At 47.4% G+C, this 25,095-nt stretch overlaps 13 protein-coding genes across 13 annotated transcripts; 8 read left to right on the forward strand and 5 right to left on the reverse strand.

Moving 5' to 3' along the window:
- Nucleotides 1–745: 745 nt before the first annotated feature.
- Nucleotides 746–1,933, forward strand: N7483_010382 (uncharacterized protein; the record flags this gene model as incomplete). Its single annotated transcript, XM_057093809.1, has 1 exon — nucleotides 746–1,933. One exon carries the CDS (start codon nucleotides 746–748, stop codon nucleotides 1,931–1,933), a length of 1,188 nt encoding a protein of 395 aa, XP_056939780.1.
- Nucleotides 1,934–2,399: 466 nt separating this feature from the next.
- N7483_010383 (rRNA-processing protein LAS1) lies at nucleotides 2,400–3,843 on the forward strand (the record flags this gene model as incomplete). The annotated part of the gene is made up of 4 exons (XM_057093810.1): nucleotides 2,400–2,519; nucleotides 2,578–2,717; nucleotides 2,826–3,278; nucleotides 3,345–3,843. 4 exons carry the CDS (start codon nucleotides 2,400–2,402, stop codon nucleotides 3,841–3,843), a joined length of 1,212 nt encoding a protein of 403 aa, XP_056939781.1.
- Nucleotides 3,844–4,168: 325 nt separating this feature from the next.
- N7483_010384 (putative NAD+ kinase) lies at nucleotides 4,169–7,924 on the forward strand (the record flags this gene model as incomplete). Its single annotated transcript, XM_057093811.1, has 12 exons — nucleotides 4,169–4,193; nucleotides 4,290–4,377; nucleotides 4,439–4,510; nucleotides 4,566–4,599; nucleotides 4,662–4,872; nucleotides 4,935–5,026; nucleotides 5,077–5,211; nucleotides 5,273–5,299; nucleotides 6,088–6,261; nucleotides 6,316–6,360; nucleotides 6,428–7,430; nucleotides 7,491–7,924. The coding sequence occupies 12 exons, from the start codon at nucleotides 4,169–4,171 to the stop codon at nucleotides 7,922–7,924; spliced, it is 2,340 nt and encodes a 779-aa protein (XP_056939782.1).
- A 1,314-nt stretch (nucleotides 7,925–9,238) lies between these two features.
- Nucleotides 9,239–10,093, forward strand: N7483_010385 (trafficking protein particle complex subunit 5; the record flags this gene model as incomplete). The annotated part of the gene is made up of 2 exons (XM_057093812.1): nucleotides 9,239–9,510; nucleotides 9,607–10,093. The coding sequence occupies 2 exons, from the start codon at nucleotides 9,239–9,241 to the stop codon at nucleotides 10,091–10,093; spliced, it is 759 nt and encodes a 252-aa protein (XP_056939783.1).
- A 430-nt stretch (nucleotides 10,094–10,523) lies between these two features.
- N7483_010386 (microfibrillar-associated 1 family protein) lies at nucleotides 10,524–11,921 on the reverse strand (the record flags this gene model as incomplete). The annotated part of the gene is made up of 1 exon (XM_057093813.1): nucleotides 10,524–11,921. One exon carries the CDS (start codon nucleotides 11,919–11,921, stop codon nucleotides 10,524–10,526), a length of 1,398 nt encoding a protein of 465 aa, XP_056939784.1.
- A 658-nt stretch (nucleotides 11,922–12,579) lies between these two features.
- On the forward strand, nucleotides 12,580–13,113 carry N7483_010387 (putative ssDNA binding protein Ssb3; the record flags this gene model as incomplete). Its single annotated transcript, XM_057093814.1, has 3 exons — nucleotides 12,580–12,816; nucleotides 12,937–12,988; nucleotides 13,043–13,113. 3 exons carry the CDS (start codon nucleotides 12,580–12,582, stop codon nucleotides 13,111–13,113), a joined length of 360 nt encoding a protein of 119 aa, XP_056939785.1.
- Nucleotides 13,114–13,855: 742 nt separating this feature from the next.
- Nucleotides 13,856–14,305, forward strand: N7483_010388 (uncharacterized protein; the record flags this gene model as incomplete). Its single annotated transcript, XM_057093815.1, has 1 exon — nucleotides 13,856–14,305. One exon carries the CDS (start codon nucleotides 13,856–13,858, stop codon nucleotides 14,303–14,305), a length of 450 nt encoding a protein of 149 aa, XP_056939786.1.
- A 138-nt stretch (nucleotides 14,306–14,443) lies between these two features.
- On the forward strand, nucleotides 14,444–15,832 carry N7483_010389 (uncharacterized protein; the record flags this gene model as incomplete). Its single annotated transcript, XM_057093816.1, has 1 exon — nucleotides 14,444–15,832. One exon carries the CDS (start codon nucleotides 14,444–14,446, stop codon nucleotides 15,830–15,832), a length of 1,389 nt encoding a protein of 462 aa, XP_056939787.1.
- Nucleotides 15,833–17,375: 1,543 nt separating this feature from the next.
- On the reverse strand, nucleotides 17,376–18,245 carry N7483_010390 (uncharacterized protein; the record flags this gene model as incomplete). The annotated part of the gene is made up of 1 exon (XM_057093817.1): nucleotides 17,376–18,245. One exon carries the CDS (start codon nucleotides 18,243–18,245, stop codon nucleotides 17,376–17,378), a length of 870 nt encoding a protein of 289 aa, XP_056939788.1.
- A 49-nt stretch (nucleotides 18,246–18,294) lies between these two features.
- N7483_010391 (uncharacterized protein) lies at nucleotides 18,295–19,029 on the reverse strand (the record flags this gene model as incomplete). The annotated part of the gene is made up of 1 exon (XM_057093818.1): nucleotides 18,295–19,029. The coding sequence occupies one exon, from the start codon at nucleotides 19,027–19,029 to the stop codon at nucleotides 18,295–18,297; it is 735 nt and encodes a 244-aa protein (XP_056939789.1).
- A 67-nt stretch (nucleotides 19,030–19,096) lies between these two features.
- Nucleotides 19,097–21,077, reverse strand: N7483_010392 (uncharacterized protein; the record flags this gene model as incomplete). The annotated part of the gene is made up of 3 exons (XM_057093819.1): nucleotides 19,097–20,759; nucleotides 20,818–20,966; nucleotides 21,003–21,077. The coding sequence occupies 3 exons, from the start codon at nucleotides 21,075–21,077 to the stop codon at nucleotides 19,097–19,099; spliced, it is 1,887 nt and encodes a 628-aa protein (XP_056939790.1).
- Nucleotides 21,078–21,853: 776 nt separating this feature from the next.
- Nucleotides 21,854–22,571, forward strand: N7483_010393 (mRNA splicing protein SMD2; the record flags this gene model as incomplete). Its single annotated transcript, XM_057093820.1, has 4 exons — nucleotides 21,854–21,882; nucleotides 21,951–21,983; nucleotides 22,195–22,443; nucleotides 22,529–22,571. The coding sequence occupies 4 exons, from the start codon at nucleotides 21,854–21,856 to the stop codon at nucleotides 22,569–22,571; spliced, it is 354 nt and encodes a 117-aa protein (XP_056939791.1).
- A 689-nt stretch (nucleotides 22,572–23,260) lies between these two features.
- Nucleotides 23,261–24,856, reverse strand: N7483_010394 (beta-lactamase/transpeptidase-like protein; the record flags this gene model as incomplete). Its single annotated transcript, XM_057093821.1, has 2 exons — nucleotides 23,261–24,640; nucleotides 24,725–24,856. The coding sequence occupies 2 exons, from the start codon at nucleotides 24,854–24,856 to the stop codon at nucleotides 23,261–23,263; spliced, it is 1,512 nt and encodes a 503-aa protein (XP_056939792.1).
- Between the last annotated feature and the right edge of the window lie 239 nt (nucleotides 24,857–25,095).

The raw sequence follows: 25,095 nt of genomic DNA on the forward strand, positions 1-25,095 counted from the left end.
ATCATTAACATTCCATAAAGATATTGATCTATGGGTATCTACTCTACATTATGAATTTATACTGTACAAAGTAGGAGTTATACGGAGTACACGAGGAGCGGTCTAAAAGTCAAAGAAACCTTGGAAACCTTGGGACAAATTACTTCCAGAGACCCATATTACTTGTAATTCTGATTTCGATTTTAATAAAAGAAAAAGACAAAAAATCTGAAATGGGGCCCGTGTGAGGGTCCACGTCCTTGGACTCCAATAGTGGAGTGGTCATTCAAGCTAAACTCTCTCTTCCCCATGTTCGCCTCAAATTGTTCCACGAAATTCCCCACCCTGTACTCCGGAATATTCTGCCCTTGGCCCAAACTGTGGGACTACGCCTGATTCATCTTTGGGTTCCATGCGGTGGTTCTGGACTAGGCTCATTTCGTTAGTGTCAACGTCGTGTCATCCTAGTGTGGTGGGATCGTGGAGCTGGGGCGGGTGGTAGATCGCCAGGCTCCCTGGATTCCCTTATAATATCACTGTCCTCTCCCTGTACTCCATAACCCTGCAATTCTTCACTCTCCATACCCTTAAAAACTGCCGCTGTTCCTCCCAAGGAACTTCGGTTCTCAACTTCTCACCATCCTTCACACCTACATTTTACGTCACACCTAGTATCGTCCGGGTGGATTGGTGAAATACTACATTCACCAAGGAGAAGCGAGAGCAACCAATATTCACCACCAGATTTTCATCAACCAACATTTATATGTCCGATTTCGGTTATCAACCACAGGCCTCGTCAGGGTCACCATGGCTTCCGGAGAATGCTTATAGCCAGTCGATCAATATGCAGGATTGGATCCGTGCTTTCCCTCGCCCACGACACTCTCGTGTTATGAAACCCAGGAGTGCCGGAAATAGCCCATCGGGAGCATCGAGGATGAGGACAACTACTGCTCAGGGTATGATGCATGGGGCTAACCAATGTCAATCCTCACTGGAGGCCGCTCTCCTTGCCTCGGCGGCCCGCAACTCACGCCCCATCAGTTGGCACCCGTCTTCCGCCAGGAGCAGAGGTCTTTCCAATCCGGCTTGTGCTCCCGACCTCCCCACAGACAATTATGCTACCATGGGCACCATGGCCGATCAATCACTCAACATGAATCTCCTTCCTGTCTACGGCAGTGACAACATGATTTCATATCCTTTGTCTGCCGGCGCCGCAATGTCACCGGATAGCTATATTCCTTTCTACCTGGACTCTCAAGACGCCATGACTCTTCCTCAGCAATCTACCACATTAAGCTCGCAGGTCGAGCCAATGTTCTGGGATACCACGACAACCCCCATTGACTTTTCAACTGTCTCCCAAACAACTTCCGATGGATGGCCCCTTGATATGCTATCAATGGCTAATATCCCTCCACCTGCGACTGCTTGCCCCAGCTATGCTAGTGTACCATCCCCTGGAGAACTCAGCGGACCATCAACCCCGGACTTCCTTCCTATCCAGCAATTCGACTATTCTCCCATCCCTCTCGAGAACAACCTCCTTGAGAAGAAGAATGGCAAGGCCGAGGAGGAACTGGTTGGCATGGGACTCTACAGTCAGCCCGGTGGAACCACAAGCCACTCGCAGCAGGGTCTATTGGGAAGAGGACTGAAACTGGAAGAGACTTTCTCTCCCTCCGATGACGAAAAGGACGACGGATCTCAGGACGATGACGAAGTTAATGAGCCGGAACCCATTCCTCAGACTGTGCCAGAGCAGCCTGCGCCTATGATGCAAGCCAACATGTCGATGCCCAAGCAACACATGAAGCCAGCACTCAACCTTCTTCACAAATCTTTCTTCTTTGATCACGAGGACGTCGATCAACAGGCAATGTCTTCGGCACAGCCTTTCACAGCTTTGAATCAAGCGTGTATGAGCTATGGATATGGGTGGATTTGATCAATCATTTGGATCTTTTTCTTTGTTTAACAGCGGCATAGCGTGGAGTTTTGCTTTTTTGAACTTTTTGGGTATGGCTGGAGTTGAGATACAATGGATACCCCCGGGCTTGGGCATAGGATAGCTTTTAAATGTGGCTCAACACCACTACTTTTGATAGGATTCCCAATGAATCAATATATAGAACCTGAATTGAATTATTCTACCACAACAATAATTTTCTTTTCTTATTCCAACACTAGAATCCAGAGTAAAGACTACACTGACCATCTTGGGGTGATGTGGTATACTTCGGCGATCGCTGATTGGTCAGGGAAATGATTAGCGTCGGGGAAACCCCCTAAAAGGATTAATAATTATCCGCGAATATTTTAATCGAGGATGCAAAAGCCACTGATATTGGAGCCAGTATTGAAAGAGCTTCGGACAATCCTTAAAAAAGCTCAAATTTTGAGATCGTCTAACTATGGCCAAAGTCATCTTTACAGCATGGAAGAATAAGTCGCAGCTGCTGGACGTGCGGAACGAATTCTATCCGCCGACATCCTATGATGGTCCAGACAGGCGCGCTCACGCTTGCGCGGTGGTATGTTAAGAATTCATGGAAGCTTAAGAATAATAAACGTACTAATCATTTCCTCCAGGTGGAAGCTTGGAAGCTTCGTGGAAATGTTCCTCACCATGTTGAGGCAACTGCCCTCTTGACGGATGCCATCCTTCACGATGATGCGCAGACCAATTCGATTTTCTCAATTCGAGCTACCTACTCCGCTGCTTTCTGTCGGTATGTTCCATCTACATGAGTGTTTTTGTATTATTCAGATCATGATGGACTCTTGCATTGAAACATCCTTCTCTCTTCCCTTTCAGACGCGAAACTAACAGAACCTAGCTTCGTAACTGGTCTCGTCGACACAAAAATCCACGGCCAACGAAGAACCATGTTCCAGCGTGCTATGGACTTAGGCCTCCCAGCATCCTTTGTAGAGTTGCGCCATGAAGCAACTCACCGTGAGCCACCATCCTTGGTTGTACTCCGCAAAGCGTCTCAACGGTCTCTTGAGTGGCTCTGGGATAACTACTGGGCCGACGTTGATGGCTTAAATGCTGAATCTCAAACTGCCCATGATGTTAGCGCATCGAACAAGACTGCTCTCACCAGTGTTTTGCGAGAATTTTCCAAACACTCCGAGTCTTCTGAGCCGCAGACGAAAAAGCGCAAGCGGGATCAAGAGGTCTCCGTTGCGACGGACTTGGTTTCGATTTGTGGATCTTCCACTGATGGTGCTAAGTCACTTTCTGCGGTGTTGTTGGAGGAGTCCTTGTTGTTTGGCTCCGAGAGAAAGTAAGTTCACCACCATACCTTTTATCGTTCCATTATTCGGTATTTGAATCTGACAATTATACCCAGGATTGGAGAATCTATGAACCAGTCTTTCGATAAATGGGACTCTGTTCTTCAGAAGATCTCTGAAACCCACCCTTCGTTTTTGATGTACCTGTGCGAGGATCTGGTACACAACTTGCTCTTCGATGCCACAAAGGACTCGCAGAAAAATGCCTCCGCCGAGGCACTATTCCTTTGGTTGACTCACATCCTGAGCTCTTACACTTGGGAATCTTACCAGCAATATTGCCCTCGGGCTTACATCCTCAGTGCATGCGATGAAACTGCTACCTACTGGGCTAAGATGCTGAATGATCGCTTAAAGGAGCACGGAGGCGTTCGAAAGTCAAAGTCGTCGTCTCGACGAAGCTCTTTGCCTCCTGCGGCAAAGAAATCAGCTCTGCGCAATGCCAAATCTGATGCATTACCTATTTTCGACGAGAAACTAAGTGCACATGGCTGGGCGCCTGTTGAGAGGTGGGATCTCCGGGCTTTGGGTGTGACAGCAACTGCTAGTGTATGAAGTTACATATAATCCACATCATAGATGTGCTGCTGGCAGCACTAAAATAACAAAAGTACATGCATTTGAAGATTTGAAAGACTTGGCTATTTCATCTCATAGTGAACTCCCGCCAATGAGACATCTTGTCATTAGTAAAGAAAGCGGAAGAACTGTTTCTCCGCATGACGTGTGATTTGTAATCCCTTGATCCTGGAGCTATCTGCTATCTGTATAACGCGACAAGCTCCTCTCCCCGCACTTAAGTCCATCTTTGGTGATGAGTTTTGCAAGAGCAACTAGATTTTTCCGATCCCGTCCAATTTCCTTATTACAACCTCGAGCCATGCATATCCAATCGATTCCCATGTGTAAGTGGATCCTCACCACTACCTCGTTCATACAGATGACCGGCCAGCTATCAACAATGATGAAGAACCAATTCTAAGCTTTCATACTTACTTTAGGGACGGGGAAGGGGAACAACTATGCATACCTTGTGACAGATGAAGCGACAAAGCACTCTGTCATCATTGACCCGGCCAATCCTCCCGAGTGAGTTTCTTATTCCATCAATGTGAAAGTACAGGATGATGAGCTAACTGACCAATTACAGAGTGGCGCCAGAGTTAAAATCGCAGATCAGTGCAGGCAAGATTGACTTGACAGCCATTGTCAACACTCACCAGTATGTTTATGACGAAGCTGGATCATAAAGACTATACTGATTGATCAATGTTTAGCCACTGGGATCATGCCGGAGGCAACGATGACATGGTAGGTTTCGAGATTGATGTTTCTACTTATGAACGCATTGACAATGGCTAATGGCCTCCTAGTTGAAAGAATTTGGCAAGCTCCCTGTCATTGGCGGCTCAAATTGCCAGTCTGTCACCCAGACTCCCGCCCATGGCGAAACCTTCAAGATTGGAGAAGGTATCACAGTCCAAGCTTTGCACACACCGTGCCACACCCAAGACAGTATCTGCTATTTCATGCAAGATGGAGACCAGCGGGTTGTGTTCACCGGCGACACCTTGTTCATTGGTGGTATGATTCGACTCTCCCCTTGACAACTTGATATTTTCTGACATGAAATATGATCTCTCTAGGATGTGGCCGTTTCTTCGAGGGAAATGCCGCGGAGATGCACAAGGCTCTGAACGAGACCCTGGCATCTTTGCCAGATGACACTAAGGTCTATGTATGTGGATCTCTACTGTATTCGACCTGAACTTTCACTGATATACCTAGCCCGGACACGAATACACCAAGCAGAATGTCAAGTTCTGTATTGCAGTTTCCCAGTCCGAGCCGATTAAGAAGCTTGAAGCTTTTGCCGAGGCAAACCAGCAGACCCAGGGCAAGTTCACTATTGGAGATGAGAAGGTATGTGCTGGATATCTACCATGGTTAGTGGCATTGGCTAACATTCAATGGTTTCATTTAGCTTCACAATGTTTTTATGCGCGTCATCGTAAGTCTTGTTTCCATGGTTTCTTCGCTATCAAATGCTCATACAAGTCACATAGGACCCGGAAATCCAGAAAGCGACAGGCAAAACCGCTCCAGTGGAGGTCATGGCTGCGCTGAGAGAGATGAAGAATGCCATGTAGTCAACTACAAGTCCTCGTGCCGCGCTTCGCGCGGCACTGTATGTAGCAGTGAAAAAGGGCAAGGTATCTACTCAGCACTCAACATTTGAAGTGCTTGGCCAGGAATCTCGGTCAAGTAGACACAGTGACACTACAGCCATGTTCACATACTTAAGTACCCAGTCAGTAGTATGTACAGGTATCTGGTGACATACCCCTCTTTGCATGTAAGTACCTACATGATTACCTACAGGGTTACCTGAATGATTATCTGGAAGGGAAGGCTAGCTGCTAGGTAGTTGGATATAGGCATCTGGTAACCATAGGGATGAGCTATAGGTTAATTCTGCCTCTCTGCCCAGGTGTTCTGCCAGACGGCGAGGAAACTCGAAAACCCACTGCAACCCAAGTAGGAAAAGAGGTCTATATCCATAGAAAATTAGAAACAATTCCAATATCTGGGCAGCCCCATTCCTTCCGGGGGATCTTCGCACCGAAATTAATCTAGATCAAGATAAAAAGCCGGGATCGTCGGATCAACAATACTAATTTAGTTTTGAGCAGGGATTCTGTCCAATTTCTATATTACATTCAGACAGAACTCTGTAAACCAAAAATTTGTTGTCGCGATGAAAGAAATTCAAACCATGGCAGCTGTGTTGCGAGGGAGTGGATCGACGTCATACCCACTTCCAACCCATCTACCGTTTGCAATCTCACCACCACACTGGTCATTATTACCCCCAAATACTATGCCAATTTGATTAAGACGCACAAAAAAGTCCAGAATCTGCACGTAATGGACAAACATGACCGAGAGGATTCCTCGGCCGCCCTGGACGAGGTACGTCACTTGGGATGCGGGGTTATTGCTGGAGACTGACCCATGCATCTTTAGAGTCATGGAGGGAGCAGTGACACCGACGCACAGAACCATCTGGAGGTGAGAAAATGCTTTCAATGGTATTCAGATGCATATGCAGGTTCAAGTCCTCTAAAGGTCCTCCTAGGTCGTCTTTTACCCCGATTCCAACCACCGTCGCAAGTCTTCTCTAGTTACAATGGAGAAGCCCCGAATAAGACCGCACCACGATCTACAAGATAGAACCACAGCCTGCTATGTACATTCCCTGATAGCGGGTGAATGGGCAGCGCCTCTGCCAAAGGGTACCGAGCCACAAGATGTGATTCGTACGCTGAGTGAAGATGAACCCCCGGTCGACGCGAAGGTCCTCGGCGAAGATAATGTTGTGTCTGTGGTGGATAGTGACAACAAGACCGTGAAACCCGAGCCAACAATTCTCCAATCACGACATCTGACGAAGCGGCAATTATCAGACATGGCATGGAACGTGCGGAAGCTCTCAAAAAAGCTAGGCAGCATCAAACTGAAGCTTACGGTCAAGAATGTCTTTATTGTTAGCAAGACGCACGACGAGTCCTTAGTGAGCTTGACAAGAAAGGTCACTCGCTGGCTTCTCTCCAAAGACCGTGATACGCCGTACATAGTCTACGTGGAGCGACGTATGGAAACGCATCCTGACTTTGGGACGCTGCAACTGCTGCAAGATGAGCCGTCAGCTAAGGGCCGGCTTAAGTTCTGGGATCCAAAACTCGCGCAGGAGCAGCCGCATCTATTCGATTTTGTTATTACACTTGGAGGAGATGGAACGGTGCTTTACACTAGCTGGTTATTTCAGCGAATTGTACCGCCTGTTCTGTCTTTTGCGCTTGGCTCACTGGGTTTCTTGACTAATTTTGATTTTGCGGACCATAAACGAATCTTGGAGAATGCTTTCCGAGATGGAGTTGTCGTGAGTCTCCGTTTGCGCTTCGAGTGTACTATTATGAGAAGCAAGGCGCGGTTAAAGGATCCTCACTCTCCAACATTGACAGATCGCGATTTGGTGGAGGAGTTGATTGGAGAGGAAGGGGAGGATACATTAACGCACACTCCAGACCGAGTGTATGAGATTCTGAATGATGTCGTCCTTGACCGTGGTCCAAACCCGAGTACGTGCTTGTGTTTTCCCTATGATTTGAGATTGTATATCTAATCACATCCTCCCCCAGCCATGTCTCAAATCGAACTGTTTGGAGATGACGAACATTTCACCACCTTGCTTGCCGATGGCATTTGCATTGCAACCCCGACAGGATCAACAGCGTACAATCTCGCCGCAGGAGGATCACTCTCTCACCCCGAAAACCCAGTCATATTGGTAACTGCCATTTGCGCGCATACACTATCGTTTCGCCCAATTATCCTCCCCGATACGATAGTTCTACGCATGGGAGTTCCATATGATGCCCGGACTAGTTCCTGGGCCAGTTTTGATGGCCGAGAGAGAGTGGAATTACATCCTGGTGATTATGTTACCGTGTCGGCATCGAGATACCCATTCGCCAACGTCTTACCCCAGGGCCAACGGGGCGAAGACTGGGTGCATAGTATCTCCAAGACGTTAAATTGGAATTCTCGAACAAAGCAGAAGAGTTTTAAATGAACGAAGCCTTCTGGATGTGGATTTTGATCCATCATGAGCTATATGACTTGTCTAAGTATTTGACTGAATTTTCTTCTCAATTTCAATCTTGCCAAGAGTCCTGAGTCGAAAAATTATTCATTACTAGAGATCAAAGCTCTGCTAGATATCAAAAGGTTCGTCAATGGAGTACAGTAACTTTAATGTTGAAGAATTGAACTAGTTGCACCAGTTTCTTGTTAATCCAGGTTCATGATATTAATTACGATAATAATTTCTTTCAAAACAAATTCCAGCTCATTCAAATGTTCATTTATTTTCTATTATTTCTATTATCTAAAACCTTTGATCCATATGAAAATTTTTCGAGTGGATATAATCGCTAGAAGCTTCCCACATTGGTTTCCGGGGCAGCTGTAGTCTCTGGTCCGCCCTATAAAAGGCGGCTTCTCACCCAAAATTTTCTTCTTCCTGCATCTTCTCTTCATGCAAGTTCTAATGTGAACTTCTTTCGAAAATTCTTTAATAATACTTTTTCAACACTTTTTCTATTATTTTAACTAACTTGGTAAGTCTTTTGACTCTTTTTTCCCTTTTCCCTGCACAGGGATCATCAGGATCAGCCTTGGGCCATTGGCCCAATTCATATGATGAAAAACTTCCTACATTCGCAGTTTCCACGCTAGCCCCGACTTGAACCTATTTCTGGGTGCGATGTGCGCAATTACTTCCTTGGATGTCTGATTGAATTGGCTGAATCCTTTTGGATTTCTTTTACTACCATTATGGTATTGAACCTCGCTAACATGTGCTTGGTTAGAACAGTATCTTTACTTCGATCATACTTTATAGCCACTGAGCTTGATATCTCCGACTGGCTTGGTCAGCTACATGCTACGCGTCTACTACAATTGACCTGGCGTTGGTTGTCAGTCGCGTTGGATTTTTTGGGAAAATTTTTCGGAGCCCGTGAAAAGCTGCATAGCTACTTCGCGGTGCAGTCTATATAGCATGAATGAACCACATTATTCTTCTAGTCAACCTTGAATTCTTGTAAAACTACACCCTAGACTATTTATTCAAATCTCCGTCTTCCATAATTATCATTGAGTAAAGATTTCTCGCGTGAGTTGCACCTACGGACGATGTGCTCCACCGTAGATCGCATCCACCTCCCATGGTCAACCCGGACATTTAGCTCGACCCCTCAAACCACCAGCATATCACCAATACACAAGACCTCCAGACGTGATTGATAACTTGAACTCAATACCAAATCCTCTACCCAACAATAAAACCCGTGTATACTGTTCTACCGCGCTCCATCTGTCAGACATGGCCGCGCCTAGGCACTCCGCCATGCTGTCTATCAGCAATGCCAGCACGCCGCAGTCCACATCCAGTGACAAGACACAAGTACAACAGCCACAAAGTCCCGCAGGTACATCCGGGCTCCGCGTGCCATCAAATCGCAAGACAATCTACGACCGACACTTGAACCGAAGCCGCAATGCAGAGCTCAGCCGATCAAGCTTCGCCTACCTATTTGGGGAGATGGTCTCATATGCCCAGCGGAGGGTAACGGGCATTCAAGATCTAGAGAAACGGTTCGTAAAAGGATCCAGGCAACCCAATGGCTGAATCAACATCATGCTATATACCCAGAAAAGCATATAACTAACTCTACATCTCTTCGAATTCAGATTAAACGAACAAGGATACCCCCTAGGCCTCCGTCTCCTCGACCTCCTCTTCTACAGAGCAACCTCTACATCCTCCTCGGCACTTTCCAGTTCCTCAACATCTTCTTCACCCCCAAATAGACCCCTCCGCATCCTAACCCTCCTCCACTTAATTCACGGTCCCCTCTGGCGCCTTCTGTTCCAACGCTCCGCAGATGCCCTTGAGCACTCTGTTTCTCCTGATACCCCTAACGAATACATGATCACCGACAACGAACCTCTCGTAAATACCTATATCAGCGTCCCCCGCGAGATGAGCATGCTTAACTGTGCGGCCTTTGTGGCCGGAATTATTGAAGGCGTCTGCGATGGGTGTGGCTTTGAGGCGAAGGTTTCAGCACATAATCAACCCACGGAGATGTGGCCCTCCAGAACGATTTTCTTGGTGCGCTTTGGGGATACCGTTATGGAGAGGGAGAAGGTGTTGGAGCGGGCTGGTGTTAAATAAGTACTTGAATGATTCAAGTTATTCATGATGATGTTTAGTGGGTGGTGTGTTCTGTTTTATTAGAAATGAATGACCTTGATATCAATGCATAGATCTCATCTTGAGTCAATGCCAAACGTCCTTTTGAAGCTTGAATTTTGAAGCTTGAATTTTGAGAATCTAATAGTATTCAATCGAGATTATACATCTGTGAAGTGTTCTGGCATGGAAGATCTTCCAGAGGGCAGATTAGATGAAAATAAAATCATTCATTTGTGTATACAAATCTGGGTGTATCGTTTTTGAAATCATGCTAGTATATACATTGATCGTTGGTTGGAATAAAGTCCACCTATGCAAAGATCTTGAACATTTTGGATAAAGACACCAGTACCAACGCCAGGAATCACATAGAACAGGAAGTAAAGAGTATGTAATTTGATAGCACTGATCATGAAGAGCTTTCAACTCGTCGTCTCTTTTCCCGGTCCTCGTACGGAGACGGGCTACGTTTCCGCCGCTCTCTAGACCGACTCCTCTCATCCCGGTCATCACGTCTCGGAGAGCGCGATCTGGATCTGCGTCTTTGTCGTACCATACTAGCATTGGCACCAGTAGGCCCAGTTGGAACCCGACCCCGGTCATCACCTCGATCAGGCATGAATCGCTCATCAGTAATGCCAACCGGTGGGGCATTATCACGACGACGATTCTGATACCCTTCACCAAAACGGCCAGTATCCTCAGACTTGAGATCACGGTAACGGGTACGGCCCTTCTTTCCGAGCTTGGTCATATCACGAACTTGCATGTACTCTGGCAGCGTATCGCGCGCCACATCATCCACAAACCGACGACCCATAACATTTCGCTGATCCAAGCCCTCTTTCTCCAAGTCATCGCGGAAGAACGCACCCTTGTGGTAATAGCGCTGCATGAATCCAGTCTGACCACGCGTCGCTTCGCGATCTTCCTTTTGCTGCGCAATGAACTCTGCATCTTCGCGATCCCGCTCTTCCTGCGTAAGGTTGCGTCGGCGCTCGATCTCTTCGTGTTCCTTTTCGGCTTCTTCGATTGCCTCGCGTTCACGCTTGACTCGTTTTAATTCTCGGAGCTTCCATGCGGCGTACTCGGCATCTGGATCAACACCATCTTTGTCATCGATGGCTTCTTCGTCGTCGGCTTCCGCTAGCTCGTCATCGTCCCAGGCTCGGTTCGCCGCTGAGCGCGCAATCGCATCTTTCTCTAATTGGTCCCGTACAAGCTGATCTGCTTTTTCTTGTCGACGAGCCTCGGTTTCTGCGAAGGAGTCGGTCGTGCTAGTACCGGATTTGGCTTGTGCTTGGTCTGTAGTCGCTTGTGCCTGTGCTGCAGCGTTCCTCCTGTCCTTCTTGATAAATGTAGGTCGTATTAATATCCGTCGAGGCGCTTCATCCTCGGAGCTGCTCTCCTCTTCTGAACTTTCTTCTTCTTCCTCCTCTTCTTCTGACTCTTCCTTCGTGGTTGTTACGGGAACCGGCTTTGATGCTGTAGAAGGCTGTGGCGCTGGGGCGGTATCATCCTCCTCATCTTCATCAGTGACGAATCCTTCCTCGTCCTCCTCCTGTGCTTCTTGAACAGCTTTGCGAGCAGCTGCAGAAGGGAAAGAGCTTGCTTTTGGAGCTTGCTGTTTACGGCGTTGTTCAGCTTGTCGTCGTTCCTCTTCTTTCTGCGCCTCAATATCGTCCTCGTCCTCTTCTTCAGATGATGATTGCTCCTCTGCGATTGGTTTTCCTGGTCGGTATCGGCCCACAGGTTTGAGTGGATTTGCGGTCATACCGCGGTGGGAGGATGGTAGTGGAGGAGGCATTATGAGTTGATGTGGTCGGGGTTGTAATCAGATAAGCGTGAGAGAGAAACAGTTGTAAGGAGAAGACTCGGGGTCGAGTTTGATCTAGAGCTCCATTGGGAAGTGTAGCGCAAGTCGAGAAGAATTGACGTCGCCAGACATGAGCTTCCGCTGATTGAGATTGATATAGAAGTCACGTGCTGATATAGTAAATTGTTACATGGAGATTTTGATCTAAAATCTTTACTACTTGGAATAGATATTGTACTCTGGATTTTGCACTCTAGCAGGATAAGAGCCATAATAGCCTTATTCAAGCTGTTAAATCTGGAAACCGCTCTTTTTGTTGTTGGACACCAGATCCATCTTGATTAGCCAGTTCGCCGTATATTGGCCTCGCATCTGCTTTTAGAAATGAAAATTCCCAGAAGTAGGCAAGGCCACAAATTAATAGTATTGGTTCATACTAATGAGATGATCTCATATATTTAGCCCTTCACCTAGTGGATTTGTAGAGTATTTTTGATGCTTTGATGTTTATTAATTAAGAATCCATATCACGTGCCTACGCGTCCTATCAACACGCGTCTAATCGGCGAAACTATCATTAAGCTCTCCAACATCCCTCAACGCCATACCTATCCAATCCTATTCGCAACAATCCAACCCAACACACAAAATGTCTCTCCAAACTCCCCGTATCCTCCCTCAGCATCTGTCAAACTTCCACCCCAACGCGAATTCGCGCACGCACACCGTCCGCATCCTGGGTACCGTTAGCGCGCTCCAGGGCGAAACCGCAAAGATCACTTGTGGCACCCATGGAGATGTGACACTCATCTTGACACCGGATGAGCATTTGCAAATGGGAAAGCTTGTTGAGGTTGTAGGAAAGGTCGCTGATATTGATGGCGGGGTAAGTGATTCATAAGTTCTTCTATGCTTATATCGAATGATTTATTCAGCTTGGGTTATGGGAACAAGGTGTCAAGAAAAACTAGAATGAACTAGATACTGATTATTATTTTCCTTCTAGATCGGTATTCGGGTCCTTGGAACAACTGATTGGGGTAACCCAGCGGACTGTGGTGAGCTTTGAATATCTTCTATGATGGATTTATGACTGATTAAATTCGTGATAGATTACAAGATCTATGAACAGGTGGTCGAGGCGACACACCGCGTCAAGTCTATTTTCTACGATGCTGAGTGAACTGTGTGAAGGAATATCTTCATGGGGCCAGAAGGAAAAGAAGTGCAAAAAACAAAAACAAAAAGCGACTCGGATTTAGATGGTCGTTTTATGGGTGGTACATTGGCTGAACCTATGTTGTTTTCTTATTCTATTTTATGAGTTGGTCTACAGCGGCTGACCAAGTCTCGATTTTGCATATTCTACGATGTTATGATCAAATTCTTGGTGTCGAACACCACAGGTGCATATCTTCCCTTCGTATTCATATTTGCTTGAGGCTTCATCATCAGTCGTATATCAATCTGGGTACATTTCATTCTACGTAGCCTAACCCTCAGGTTGAAGTGCTGGGTTCGAAGTTCGCCAAGAGTGTAATGGATAGTAGAAGAGAGTCTTCTCACAGGTCCCTTCACAGGTTTCACCCTGAGTCCATGTCCACTGAGTCCATGTCCATGACATATGCAGCTGAATACTGATCTGCATTGTCCAAAGTTTGCCAAGGTATCTGTGCAGATGTGATGGTGTGGGGGGAGGGGGGCCAAAACTAAGCCCCGCGGTGGTAATTGCCACCATTTGGAACTACTTGAATCGAAGAGATGTACCCAACCTTGGAAGGCGATATTGAAGTCTATTAGACATGTGAAGTACTATTGGTTACCTACATAGCTAGGTACCTATTCAGGTAAACATTGAACATATTTAAATCCTTTAGAATTGTCAATTGAGAACTCTCAGATACTATTTCCCTACACCATCGATCATGAGTGAAGACCCGTACGCTCGACCTTCAACAGATTACCCATTTGAAATCCAAATCAATCCTCTCAAACAGACGAGAGTGGTTGATATTCAACCTGGCTATGGTAGCCAAGAGATCCGCTGTACTCTGTCAGTGAAAAATCTACAGACTGAATGTCCATCCGATTATGAAGCTCTGTCGTATGTATGGGGCAAATGGGAGGATTGTGCCACTATTTCGTTGAACGGTATCCCAGATTTTCCTGTTACTCGCAATCTTGAAAATGCCCTCCAAAGACTTCGACATAGAGAAAGAACTCGCCGCATGTGGATTGATCAACTATGTATCCAGCAAGAATGCGACTGTCAAAATGGGGGACATACATGTGAGAAGAAGCAACAAATCAAGAATATCGGCCAGATATTCTCACAAGCTCAGCAAGTTATCATTTGGTTTGGAGAACACGACTAACCTCTCGTCTATGACCACTCGAAAGAAAGCCTCTTCAAAACCTTGAAATCAGCACTATCAACCGAACTGGTACAGCCATGGTGGACGAGAGCTTGGGTTATCGAGAAATATGCATTAGCGACCAAAGACCCAAAAGTGATGTTCGGTCCATATGAAAAGGAATGGGACGAGATGTACGAGCTCTTCGATGAGAAAAGAGGTAATCCTACACGAGCTTTGGGTAAACTTACAGAAATGTCTTTTCATCTTGACAACTATGAGGTCCTAAGAGCTCCGAGACCTCAACGCGAACGCGGTCCCATGGCTATTATGATGCGAGATCAAATAATGCGCGACCCGAAATTCGAGCGCAATCTTCATTTTCTCTCTGTCGTACTCAGAGAAACGAATACCCGGAATCCCGAGGACAAGATCTTCTGTATCTTGCCATCATTACACGAGAGAGAAAGAGAGCTTATCACCACTGGTCGTGCGAAATCAGTCTCTGAAGTCTTTGTCCAAGCAACATATGCATCAATAGCGTCAACAGGAAGTCTGGAAATCTTGAGTTTAGTACCAAGCCTATCGTCACGAAAAGATGGAAGTCCAACATGGGCAGTCGACTTTACATTCCCAGAGAAGTACAAAGTCCGCTCTCACCATTTTCCATCAGGTGGACGACGAGAGAGACTTCACGACTGGGTTAGCGGACCGGTTCAGGTTTCGTATCCCTTCGCTTCATATGGGATCTTTGAATTCTCAACTCGTCAACGCAACTGGTGTCATAAACACCCCGAGATAGCTGCTAGGTCTATCTTCGATCCGCATAATCACCAGAATCTAGCGTTGACGGGCTTAGAATTCGATTATATTCAAGATACGATGGGAGTCGACCGGTCTGCTACACTGCATAATCTAAGACCAGACCTAACGTGGGTTCAAGGGTCCATAAATCTGATGACTGCGAGTTCAACAAGCAAGCTAGTGTCAGGGCTTGATTCATTATACTTTGACTCGGCAGAACGAGAAGTCAAAGCTTCTATCAAGAAGAGAGCCTCTCATGGTTGTCCATATAATCAAATTGGTACATTTGAGAGATCGAAAGATAATGCAGAATGTCTTCCGAATGGAAAGGCTGTCCGGTTCACCATGCTTGCAGCTCTTTTTAGAGTATGGGATAAGTTAAACAAGCCCCCAGACGCGAAAAGGAAAGAATCTCTTGGTCCTGCTACGTGGACACAGATAAAAAAGGAATGGTCAAAAATGAATACAGAGACGAAGGCTGAGTCGGGGGAGGATAAGGTCTTTGATAAATCACTCGAAGGTACAGAAGACACAGGAGGCGGCGAATGGTTCGAGTGGTTTTGCAACGCTGGATTTCTTCTGCTCTTCTATCTAGAAACACGAGAAGCTTCTTTCTTTGTTACTGGGGCTGGATTTCTCGGTGTTGGACCGGCAGATCTTAAACCAGATGATAAGATTGTTCTCTTTTATGGAAGTCGATATCCAATTGCACTGAGGCGCTCTCCGCAGGGATCAAAGTGGTAATTTGTGGGATTTGTATATGTGCATGGGGTTATGGAAGGAGAGCTCTGGTACTGTTTTCTTGACATGGAGCTAAAAGAGACTGAATTTTGGTTGGAATAAACATCAATTTAATGCAGCCTTGAAAGAAGCTGGACAATGGAATATTATTCATGATAGTACATAAAAACAACAAAACTTGTATATCACCTGGGCAACAAACAAAAAGGGAACTTGATCCTTCCCAAGTTCAAATGTTCTTTCAAATATTGGCTCTTCAAACTCATGGAGTTCAAATGTTCAAATTTCCACAGGCTTACACACAACCTGGGCATAGTATCCATGTCCAGATCAGGCCGGGACGTATGATTACCTTGAACGGCCTTGCAGCCAGCGTACCAGAGACTCCAAAAATGGAATGAAATGAAACCCCAAAATGAAAAGAAGGACGAAAGCCACTAAACAAATAGCCACAATAATGACAAGAAACACGCAATAATCAATCGCGTCAACTATTATGGCCTTCAACCCATTCTTCTTTTCTTCCTCTAAGCGCTTTTTCAATTTTTCCGTCTCTGCAAGCAACCACGGTGGACTTGGAACTAAGCGCCCCCTGATATACACATAAGTGTTGGACCGGGAATCATGGCCCAGAGACTGGGCAAAGTCCTCCATGACTCGCATATAAGCGTTGAATCGGGACTTTGACTCTGACTCTGACTCGGAGTCGTTGTCTTGAAGCTGGGACTCTAAGTCCGGTTCAAAAGAGCCCCGGGGATGACGGAGCCTGGGGCCACCGGAAGTCATAGTGGTTGCTTTTTGGTGATTGAAATTCAGTGTTCTTGACAGGTTCTTGATAACTTGGAGCTTGAAGGAGTGAAGAGAAGAGAAAAAGAGCGGAGAGTGCATGATGTATGTATTATGCTAGTAGTATCGCCAGGGCCGGGCTCTATCGGGCGAATGGTATGTAAACTCGGTCAGGAACCGGGGCTGCTTATTCGAGATTAGTAGTACTCAATTCCAGTGACTCTTTTGAAGATACTGCAATTTAAACTTAACGGATTCCAAGGTTGTAAGCATTATTCCAACTTTATTAGTATAACCCGATGTTGATTTAGGCATAGCGGGGATCATTTACGGAGTCAAGTAGCAGAGACTAGAAGACTTGGAGTTGGGTAATTCAAATGTTGATAAGATTTATTTTGATTTTGATTTCTGTCATAGCAAGTTTATAGAATCAACGAGGCGAAGATTCTAAGAGCAATCATCAACTGTGCAACAAGGAATGCCTATGCACATATGGTGTAAAAAATAGTAAGCATAGAAGCCCAATATATGGATACTTCTGGTCATAGCTCTGAACAATAAGAAAAACATGGATAAGCCATCAAATAGGGGTAGAAAGACACCTGGGAGTCAACAGGGGTGGTATGTGGTAAGAATAAGCAAAGAAAAGAAGTCGTACACCATCCGGAACGCCATCGCTGAAAGTACAAGATAGAAACATAAAAACAAGAGACCGTCAGTGAAATGTGACAAAATCTGAAACAAGAAAGGATTTTTGGTTTCACGCAGCAGGAGATGCCTGCTGCTGTTCATTCGACTGCTCGTTGGCAGATCGAGGTTTGAGAGGACCCATGGAGTCGTTGTGAAGGTTATCAGAGCTGAAGAAGCCCGAGTCAGGGAGTTGGGCATCGGCGAACCCGAAAGGGTTGAAAGCGGAGTTATGAAGATTTTCCTTGAGAATGGCAGGATCGGAAAGAATGGCACTAATCAGGTCGTCATGGGGACCGCCATTATCCTCGGACTCGTTGGGAGAGACGTAGTCCGTGGGAAGCCAATCTGCCCAGTCCTGTTCTGCATTTTTGGAATCACCAAGCTGGAAAAAGTCAGGCTGGACGCTGGTTTCGTCAAAGATGTCGAGGATCATGCCATCAATAGAGTCAAAGGATGTAGACTGGAATCCGCCATTGGACTGGCGAGGACTGATATGAGCCTGAGCCTGATCTTCTTGAATACGCTGAAGTCGTTCCGCAGTGAGTCGGGTGGAAGCAGTTGCTGATCCCACATCTCTGCGACGGTTACCAGTTGGCGAGTTGCAAGGGAGCGAGTGTCGTCGTTCATGTAGTACGCCATTCAACCGACCAGGGAGGCGACGACGGGGAGTAGGGCTGATAGGCATGTCGGGGTCCACGGAAGGACTCTCAAAAAGGTCATCCAGGCCATCGGTGGGCTCCTGGTTTTCTTTTCCTCCAACGTGTTTATCCTCTCGCGAAGCAATTCTAGGGCTGCGCCTGGGAGAAGCTGCGTTTCTCATCATGGAGGGGTCCAACTCTTTTAAGGGACTATCGTTTTGAGAGGGAGGTGGGAACAAGGCTCGTCGCAGTGGCTTGGGTGTCAGTGCGCCTTCAGCAGTGGCAACTTTGCGAGCGGCCATGTTCCTTGCAGGGCTAGATTGAATTGCACGCTGCAGGGCCTCCAATGCATCATCGTGCTCCCAGCGAGTTTTCGCGCTTTCTGTTGAGCGCGGGGGGTTCCGCGCTGTTTGCGCGACGGCGTTTGCTAGGAGGCTCCTCGACTTCAACATCCTGTCCCTGGTAGTGATCTGCTTCTTGGTCGGGATTGTTGTCTACCTGAGGGGTGTCTACCTGAGGTGTAGCACCTTCCTCCGGCTGCACAGAGGAAGCCTCTGTCGGGGCAGGAGAAGACGCTGCCGTCACACTGGACGCTGCCATGCTGCGAGTCATTGTGGAAGGGATTGACAGCGGGCCTCCAGTCCTGCGGTTTCTCACGGGGCGCCTCTTTCGCTGACCATCGTTCCCTCCTTTGTTCCACTTTTCCTCGGGGCGCATCATCTTGAACTTATAAAGCCAGAGGCCACAAGGATTGCAAAGAAGTACTTGTTCTGCATCTCCCCAATTCTGTGGGGTTTTCTTGTACATCTTGAACTTGGTGATTCTCTCCTGGGAATCGCGCTCCAAAGCAAGATAGAAGAGAATTCCGGTTTCTTGCAACATTTGTTTCGCGTAATCTTCCCCACCCTCGAAGTCTTTCATCCACGCTCGGCGCCAAGTGGGTGTTTCGATACAACCACAGTTGTCACAGAAAGGAGGAACCTGTCCGGCTTTGATGGCAGAATCTAAACGCTCTTGGATTTGCTTGGCTCTCTTCTTCGCGCTACGAGGCTTCGTCGCCGAAGACGTAACAACGGGCTGAGGCATTGGGTGAGCAAGTTGTGGCATGGGGTGAGCAACTTGTGCGATTGGGGTGACAATCCGCGAAGATTGCTCAACCAGGACAACATCGCTCATTGGTTGGGGGGGAGTTCTGAGTCTGGTGTTGAGGGTGAATGGGCGCGACAGGATCGCTTGCAGGGATGGGTCTTGCGTCGATCGGAGGTACGGGCATCAGTGGCTTGGGTGCCAACCGCACGCTATTTCGTGAGTTCGGTCTGGAACTGGCCGATGAACCGGGACGACGTTGTGGTGGTAGTGACGGTCTTGGAGTTTGGTTTGTCGGGGCACCACTCATCGGTCGAGATTCGTGAGAGTTGTCAGCTGGTGTGCCCACCACGCTGGTTGGCGAATTGGCTTGCACAGCAGATCGGACAGAATGAGAAGGATTTGCACCATCCGGATCATATGACCCAGCCCTTGGCCCATTCCCAACGGGAGTATTCCCTTCGGCATCTAAAAGTTCCTCTAGGCCGCCACTCATGAAGCCGGAGTCGGTATCGATAGTCAGAGGAGGTAGTACAGGACTGGATTTGGGAGGAAAGCGCGCAGCGATGACTGGAGGTGATGAGGGCATTGTGAATGGAGGCTCAAACAAGCCTTGATAGCGAGACTCTTCAGGCGATTGGCCTGCGGGATCTGTGTGAATATCGTCGCTATTCATGTATGGCGACGCGTACGAGCTAACAACAGATGACTCTCGAAGTGCGCTTGATTGGGGACGCTGCCGACGTGGCCCATTTCCAGGTCGCATAATTGGGGTTGGAGGGCGAACGGGTTCTTCATGGGACTGCTCAGCAGCAATGGAAGGGTTAACTGGTGTAGGACGGTGGATTCGGACGGAGGCTGCAGTACTGGCTGCTACTCGTAGAGAGCTGGGCTGTCTTTCGATGTTCATATCCGACTTTCCTGGCCAGCTTGCTTGATAGAGCTTGGCTCTCTTTCGGGGTTGCGGATCCATATCCTCACCTCCACTGGCGTAGCCGGACTGTATCGAATCTCTCCTCGAGTGGCACTGTTGCATCTGGAAATCGTTGTCTCGCATGGAAGCGCTTGAAGATGGTCGGATCATATCACTGCTTTGGTTGTACTGGTGCTGCCTTGATTGGGGTTGTGAGTGTTGGGTGTGGTTGTAGGCAACGCCGGGTGTTGATACTCGGCTATTGGCAGCAAAGGACTGCGCAGGAGAAACTGAGCGCACTGATTCATTTCTCTCATAGCCAGAAAATTCTCGAGGAGTGGCACCCTCACTGAGGATCTGGTGAAATCTTTCAATACCCGATCCACCCATTGGAGAACTAGTGTTGCCCCGGTCCTGTGCCTGGCTTCGAGAGGCCTCCAGAAGTCCGGGATTCTGACGAACAAAGTTGGTCCAGGACTGTGCATCGAAATCGTGTGGGATCACATTGCTAAGATCACGGTACTTTTGCATGCTGTCGAGGTATTGGCTTTGCATAACAGTCGGAACAGGAACTAGTCGGAGCTTGACTTCCAAAGTTTCTTGGGCGCCTGCACCCTTAGAAAATAAGCCCAATGGGTTCTTACAGACTCGGCCTGTTACCATAGTTTTGGATTGGTGTGCGGGTGCCTCTGGTGTTGGTGAAGCAGAGGCTAGGACCCATGAGAGCATTCCTTGCCCCACGAGAGGGGTCTCATATTCTGAATAGTCGTATGCGTACACTGTGTAATCCTTTCCAAGTTGTGCCACCAATTCCGGACTGGAAGAAGTAAGTATTCGATCTATTTTTTTCCCTTTCAAGGTCGAGGGAATCAAACCTTGCTGATACAATTGCTTGGATGCATGTTTTTAGTTCAATAACTCCGACCGCGGTAGTCTCATCCAGGTAGGCTGTTTGGATGTCGAGGACATGAGGCCAACGAGCAAGACAATTAGTCTTGCTTTCGTTATCAAAGGTATATAATACCTTTACTGTAAAGACCATATAATTTTAGCCACTAACATCCGACAAATCTTTCCTGTATAAAGGTGCCATACGCCTCATAGACCGGACGGTGATTCCGTCCTGAGAGTCCATCTCATCAAATTTGGTGTTGTCACCATGTATGGTCTCCGGAGAGTGTGAAAAGGTAGATGCCGGAGGAAGTGGGAGTAGGAAGGAAAATGATCAGGTGGGGATAATGGTTTGAAGATAAGACAGAAGAAGGGTCGTGTTTGGCAGGGTGGGGATCGAAGGCTCAAGGGCTGTTGACAGGATGAAGACAAAATCGACTTTTGTTACTCCACAGTACCTCGAAAAGATACAATTGAGGTGGTAGCGAGTCGATCTAGTAGCCAAGCATATCGATCAAAAATCTGGTCGACCGGGAAAATTGATAGATTATGCAGATGGCACACTAGGATCTGCAGGACTGGAATGCTGGGTCAGTTGATCCTAAGAAAGGGAGTTCGAGGTGTTGGTCATTACCGAAAAGGGTTAAATTGAAAAAAGAGAAAAAGGAAAAAAGAGTAATATTAGAATAGGAGAAAGAAAAGGGAAGAGAACAATCTGCATCTGCAGGAGGTGAGGGGAGGTTGTGGGAAAAGAGGAGTTAAAGAGGAGTTTAAGAAGAAGACCTTGCATTCGCGGGTTGAAGCTATCCCGCTGATCTCTAAACAAGCGTGTACGCGACGTGACTTGACCAATCGCGACCGAGCCGCGAGCTAGAAGAAATCGCGTGCCTTGTTGCCTACTTTCTCAGGCACCAGTTTTGACCGCAAAAGTCACGTGATCATCGAACCTGCTCATCTTCCAGTATCTTGCGAATCGGCGAGGACCTCCACGGCCTTTTTATACCTCTCACTCCACACAACATGTCGACAGCTCCCGATCCCAAGATCCAGTACGTGACACCTGAATGACTCATCGATTTATGTTATGGTTTCATCAGCTGACCCAATCCGCTCACAGAGATCTCCTCAACAAGCCCAAGAGCGAGCTCACGTATGTTCTACCCAGCTACCCAGTGCTCTTTAATTCCCCGCTCGAATGTCCATCCTTCCCCTACCCCTCTTTCGGCTATTCGCTGCTGCCCGATTGTGTGATATTATTTCCGAGGCCACGCAATGTCCTTTTTTAATCACACTCCGATGCATGCGCGATCTAAGAGACATACATGAATATGAAAGACTAATGTTGCATCGCAACTCGATAGAGAATATGAGGTCGCTCTTGTTGAGGAGCATGAACTCACCGCCGGCCCGCTGTCTCTCTTGCAGACCGCCACCCGCACACACACCCAGGTGCTGATCTCCTGCCGTAACAACCGCAAGCTGCTGGCTCGTGTCAAGGCTTTTGACCGACACTGCAACATGGTTCTGGAGAACGTGAAGGAGATGTGGACCGAGAAGCCCAAGGGTAGCAAGGGCAAGGGTGTGAACAAGGATCGTTTCATCAGCAAGATGTATGTGGTTGGATCTTTAGTGTGGCTTTGCATGCTTCATATCGCTCTCTCCCATTTAAGTGGTCTATACTAACCCTCAACTTAGGTTCCTGCGTGGTGACTCGGTTATTCTCGTCCTGCTCAGCTGAGCGTTTTATTATCTCACTCTCATGCGCATCTACCTCTCCGCCAGGGTGGCTCATCTCCCCTTCACACCAGATCTACCCTGGTATCTTGGAAGCCCGAATCCATGGGGCGGTTTGATCTCTTGCAGTGCATATCACTCTATTCCTGGATTTTGGATTCATCATGTAATCGATACCGATACCCCTTTCCCCTTTCTACCTCATCCACCCTATGATTTGCCTACTTCTCCACGAAACTTGAATCTTCTCCCTTGCTTCTGGTTGTCACCGCCAGGCTAGGCGGATCACTATTTTTCACCTGCTTTTGAGGTAACATATGTATGCAACGGTGACTTCTGAGCATACTAAAAATTTACTACTGGCGTTCTGTTCCTGGGGTTGGTGTCCCGATATTTTAGAGGAAGCGTCTTGGGCGGCGTCATGCCCCAGCTTAACTCGTTTGCAATGGAATTGAATTTCTTTAAGATCTACCCTGAGATTTGCATGTCCTTTTCTTTACCCTCGGCTGGCTTCACCGACCTGAGGTTCGGACTTAGTTGTGACTCTCTAACGGCCCTAACTTGAAGTGCCCAGAACCCCGCAGGTACCAATGTGGGTACTGGTCTCGGGAGGTTCAACTTAGCTGGCATAACCTTTCATGATTCAAATTTACATGTAAAGATATCTAGAATAGATCAAGTGGTAGTATGGACCTAGATCTTCACGAACCAGATCATTTCACCTCCCATTGCTCTCTCCCAGGCAATCCCCACACTCCAGGCCTTCCCTTCCACGCTAATTCGAAACTCGGCATCGTAGACATCAGGACAAAAAGCCCCAAAATCCTCAATGTGCGTTGAAACCATCAGGAAATGATCACCGGTTACATGCTTGAAATTGATGGATTCTGGCCAAGTCACGTCCTTTCGATCGGCGCGCAGAACACCTTCGCTGCCCAAATATATGGTGATATCCTTATAGCCCGCATGAGTGTATGTGCCAACATACTTTTCCAATGGTAACGAGAGCGGGAGAACAACCGGCGGGCGATAGTCAATTTTGTCAGCCACCCATTGTTTTTCTTTCTCAATCACTGCCCAGTTTCTTCGATCCCAATCGAACCTCTGAGGCTTGGGGATACCGAGGCGTTCATCGAGAAGATGAAAGGCGAGGAGCTGAGCAGCATAATTAGATGTTTTAGGCGTATTTGCCAGAATTATAACACCAAACTCGAGTTCAGGGACGAGAAGTAATTGCGCGCCGAATGCATTCATACTGCCGGTGTGCTCATATATCTGGAAACCCATATAACATTCTGTTATCCAGCCTAAAGCATATGCGCGGGGACCCGTGAAGGGAGCCGCCGCAGGTATCAGGGTTCGTGGCTCCCATAGCTGGTGGAAGGTTTCTGGGCTCTGGAAGATGTTTTTCTCAACGAAGATTTGCGGTCGGAGTAAAGTATGTACCCATTTAGCGTAGTCGAGGACGTTGGTGATGATTGACCCAGCACCGGATACTTCCTCCAGTGGCATCCAATCTACTTCATGGTAGATGCCATCTTTGTCACCACCATGGCCAGAGTAGTAGTAGCCTCGGGCCAGTGTTTCAGGAGCAGCTTGTGCATCTTTCAAGGAGAAGTAAGTGCCGGTCATACCAAGTGGTTGCCAGAAAGAGCGAGCTAGACAGTCACCCAGCCATTGGCCTGTCGCAGCTTCGATAATGTGTGAAGCCGCTACATACATCAGATTATTATATTGATACCGGGTACGGAGCTTAGCTGTTAGCGGAAGATGGGCGAGTTGACGAACATTCTCCCGGACACTGGTGCGAGAGCTAGCGTGGTCGTGACCAGGGAGCCCGGTTCGATGCGACAGCGCATCTTCAACGGTAATCTGGTTCCCAGTGCATCTATCTGATAAGGCAAAGTCTCCAGGGAGTAATTGACTGATAGGGGTGTCCCATCGGATCTTTGTGGCGGGATCCTCCGTAACCTTAGCTAGCATAGCCGCTGTGAAGGCTTTGGTTGTGCTGCCCCCATAGAAAAGAGTCGAGGGGGTGACTGGTGTGGAAGGCAGACTCGCAAGCCCATACCCCTATAACCATTGATCTGTCGTGTCAGTGACTGTAAGCCCTGCGATACTTGGAAGTATTCCCCTGGGGCATAGAGGGGTACGCACTTCTGCCCAGGTATGATCACCATCCACCATGGCGATAGCCATCCCAGGTACGTGCCATCGATTCAATGTCTTTTGGACCAAGCTTTCGAATTGTCGCTCCTTTAGTGGGCTGGCATGAGAAGTATTCCGCATCGTTAAAGTGTTTTCCGTTTTTGATTCCCACAGATATTTATTGAGAAGGAGAGAGAGAGCGAGAGAAAGAAAGAGATAAGGCATTTGCGGGGGTTGTTCAAGTTATTGCACAACTCAGCCCGTGACTATAACGTCCTACGATGTATTCTGAGCACTTCAACTTGATGTCCCACATGTGTATGTGAGGTTCAAGTGCTGCTCAGTCCTATAGTGAAATGCTACTATTAGCATAGATAAAC

The sequence above is a fragment of the Penicillium malachiteum genome (genome assembly GCF_028827825.1).
Source record: "Penicillium malachiteum strain IBT 17515 chromosome Unknown utg000005l:1.0-9002435.0:326005.0-9005861.0, whole genome shotgun sequence".
NCBI lineage: Eukaryota > Fungi > Ascomycota > Eurotiomycetes > Eurotiales > Aspergillaceae > Penicillium > Penicillium malachiteum.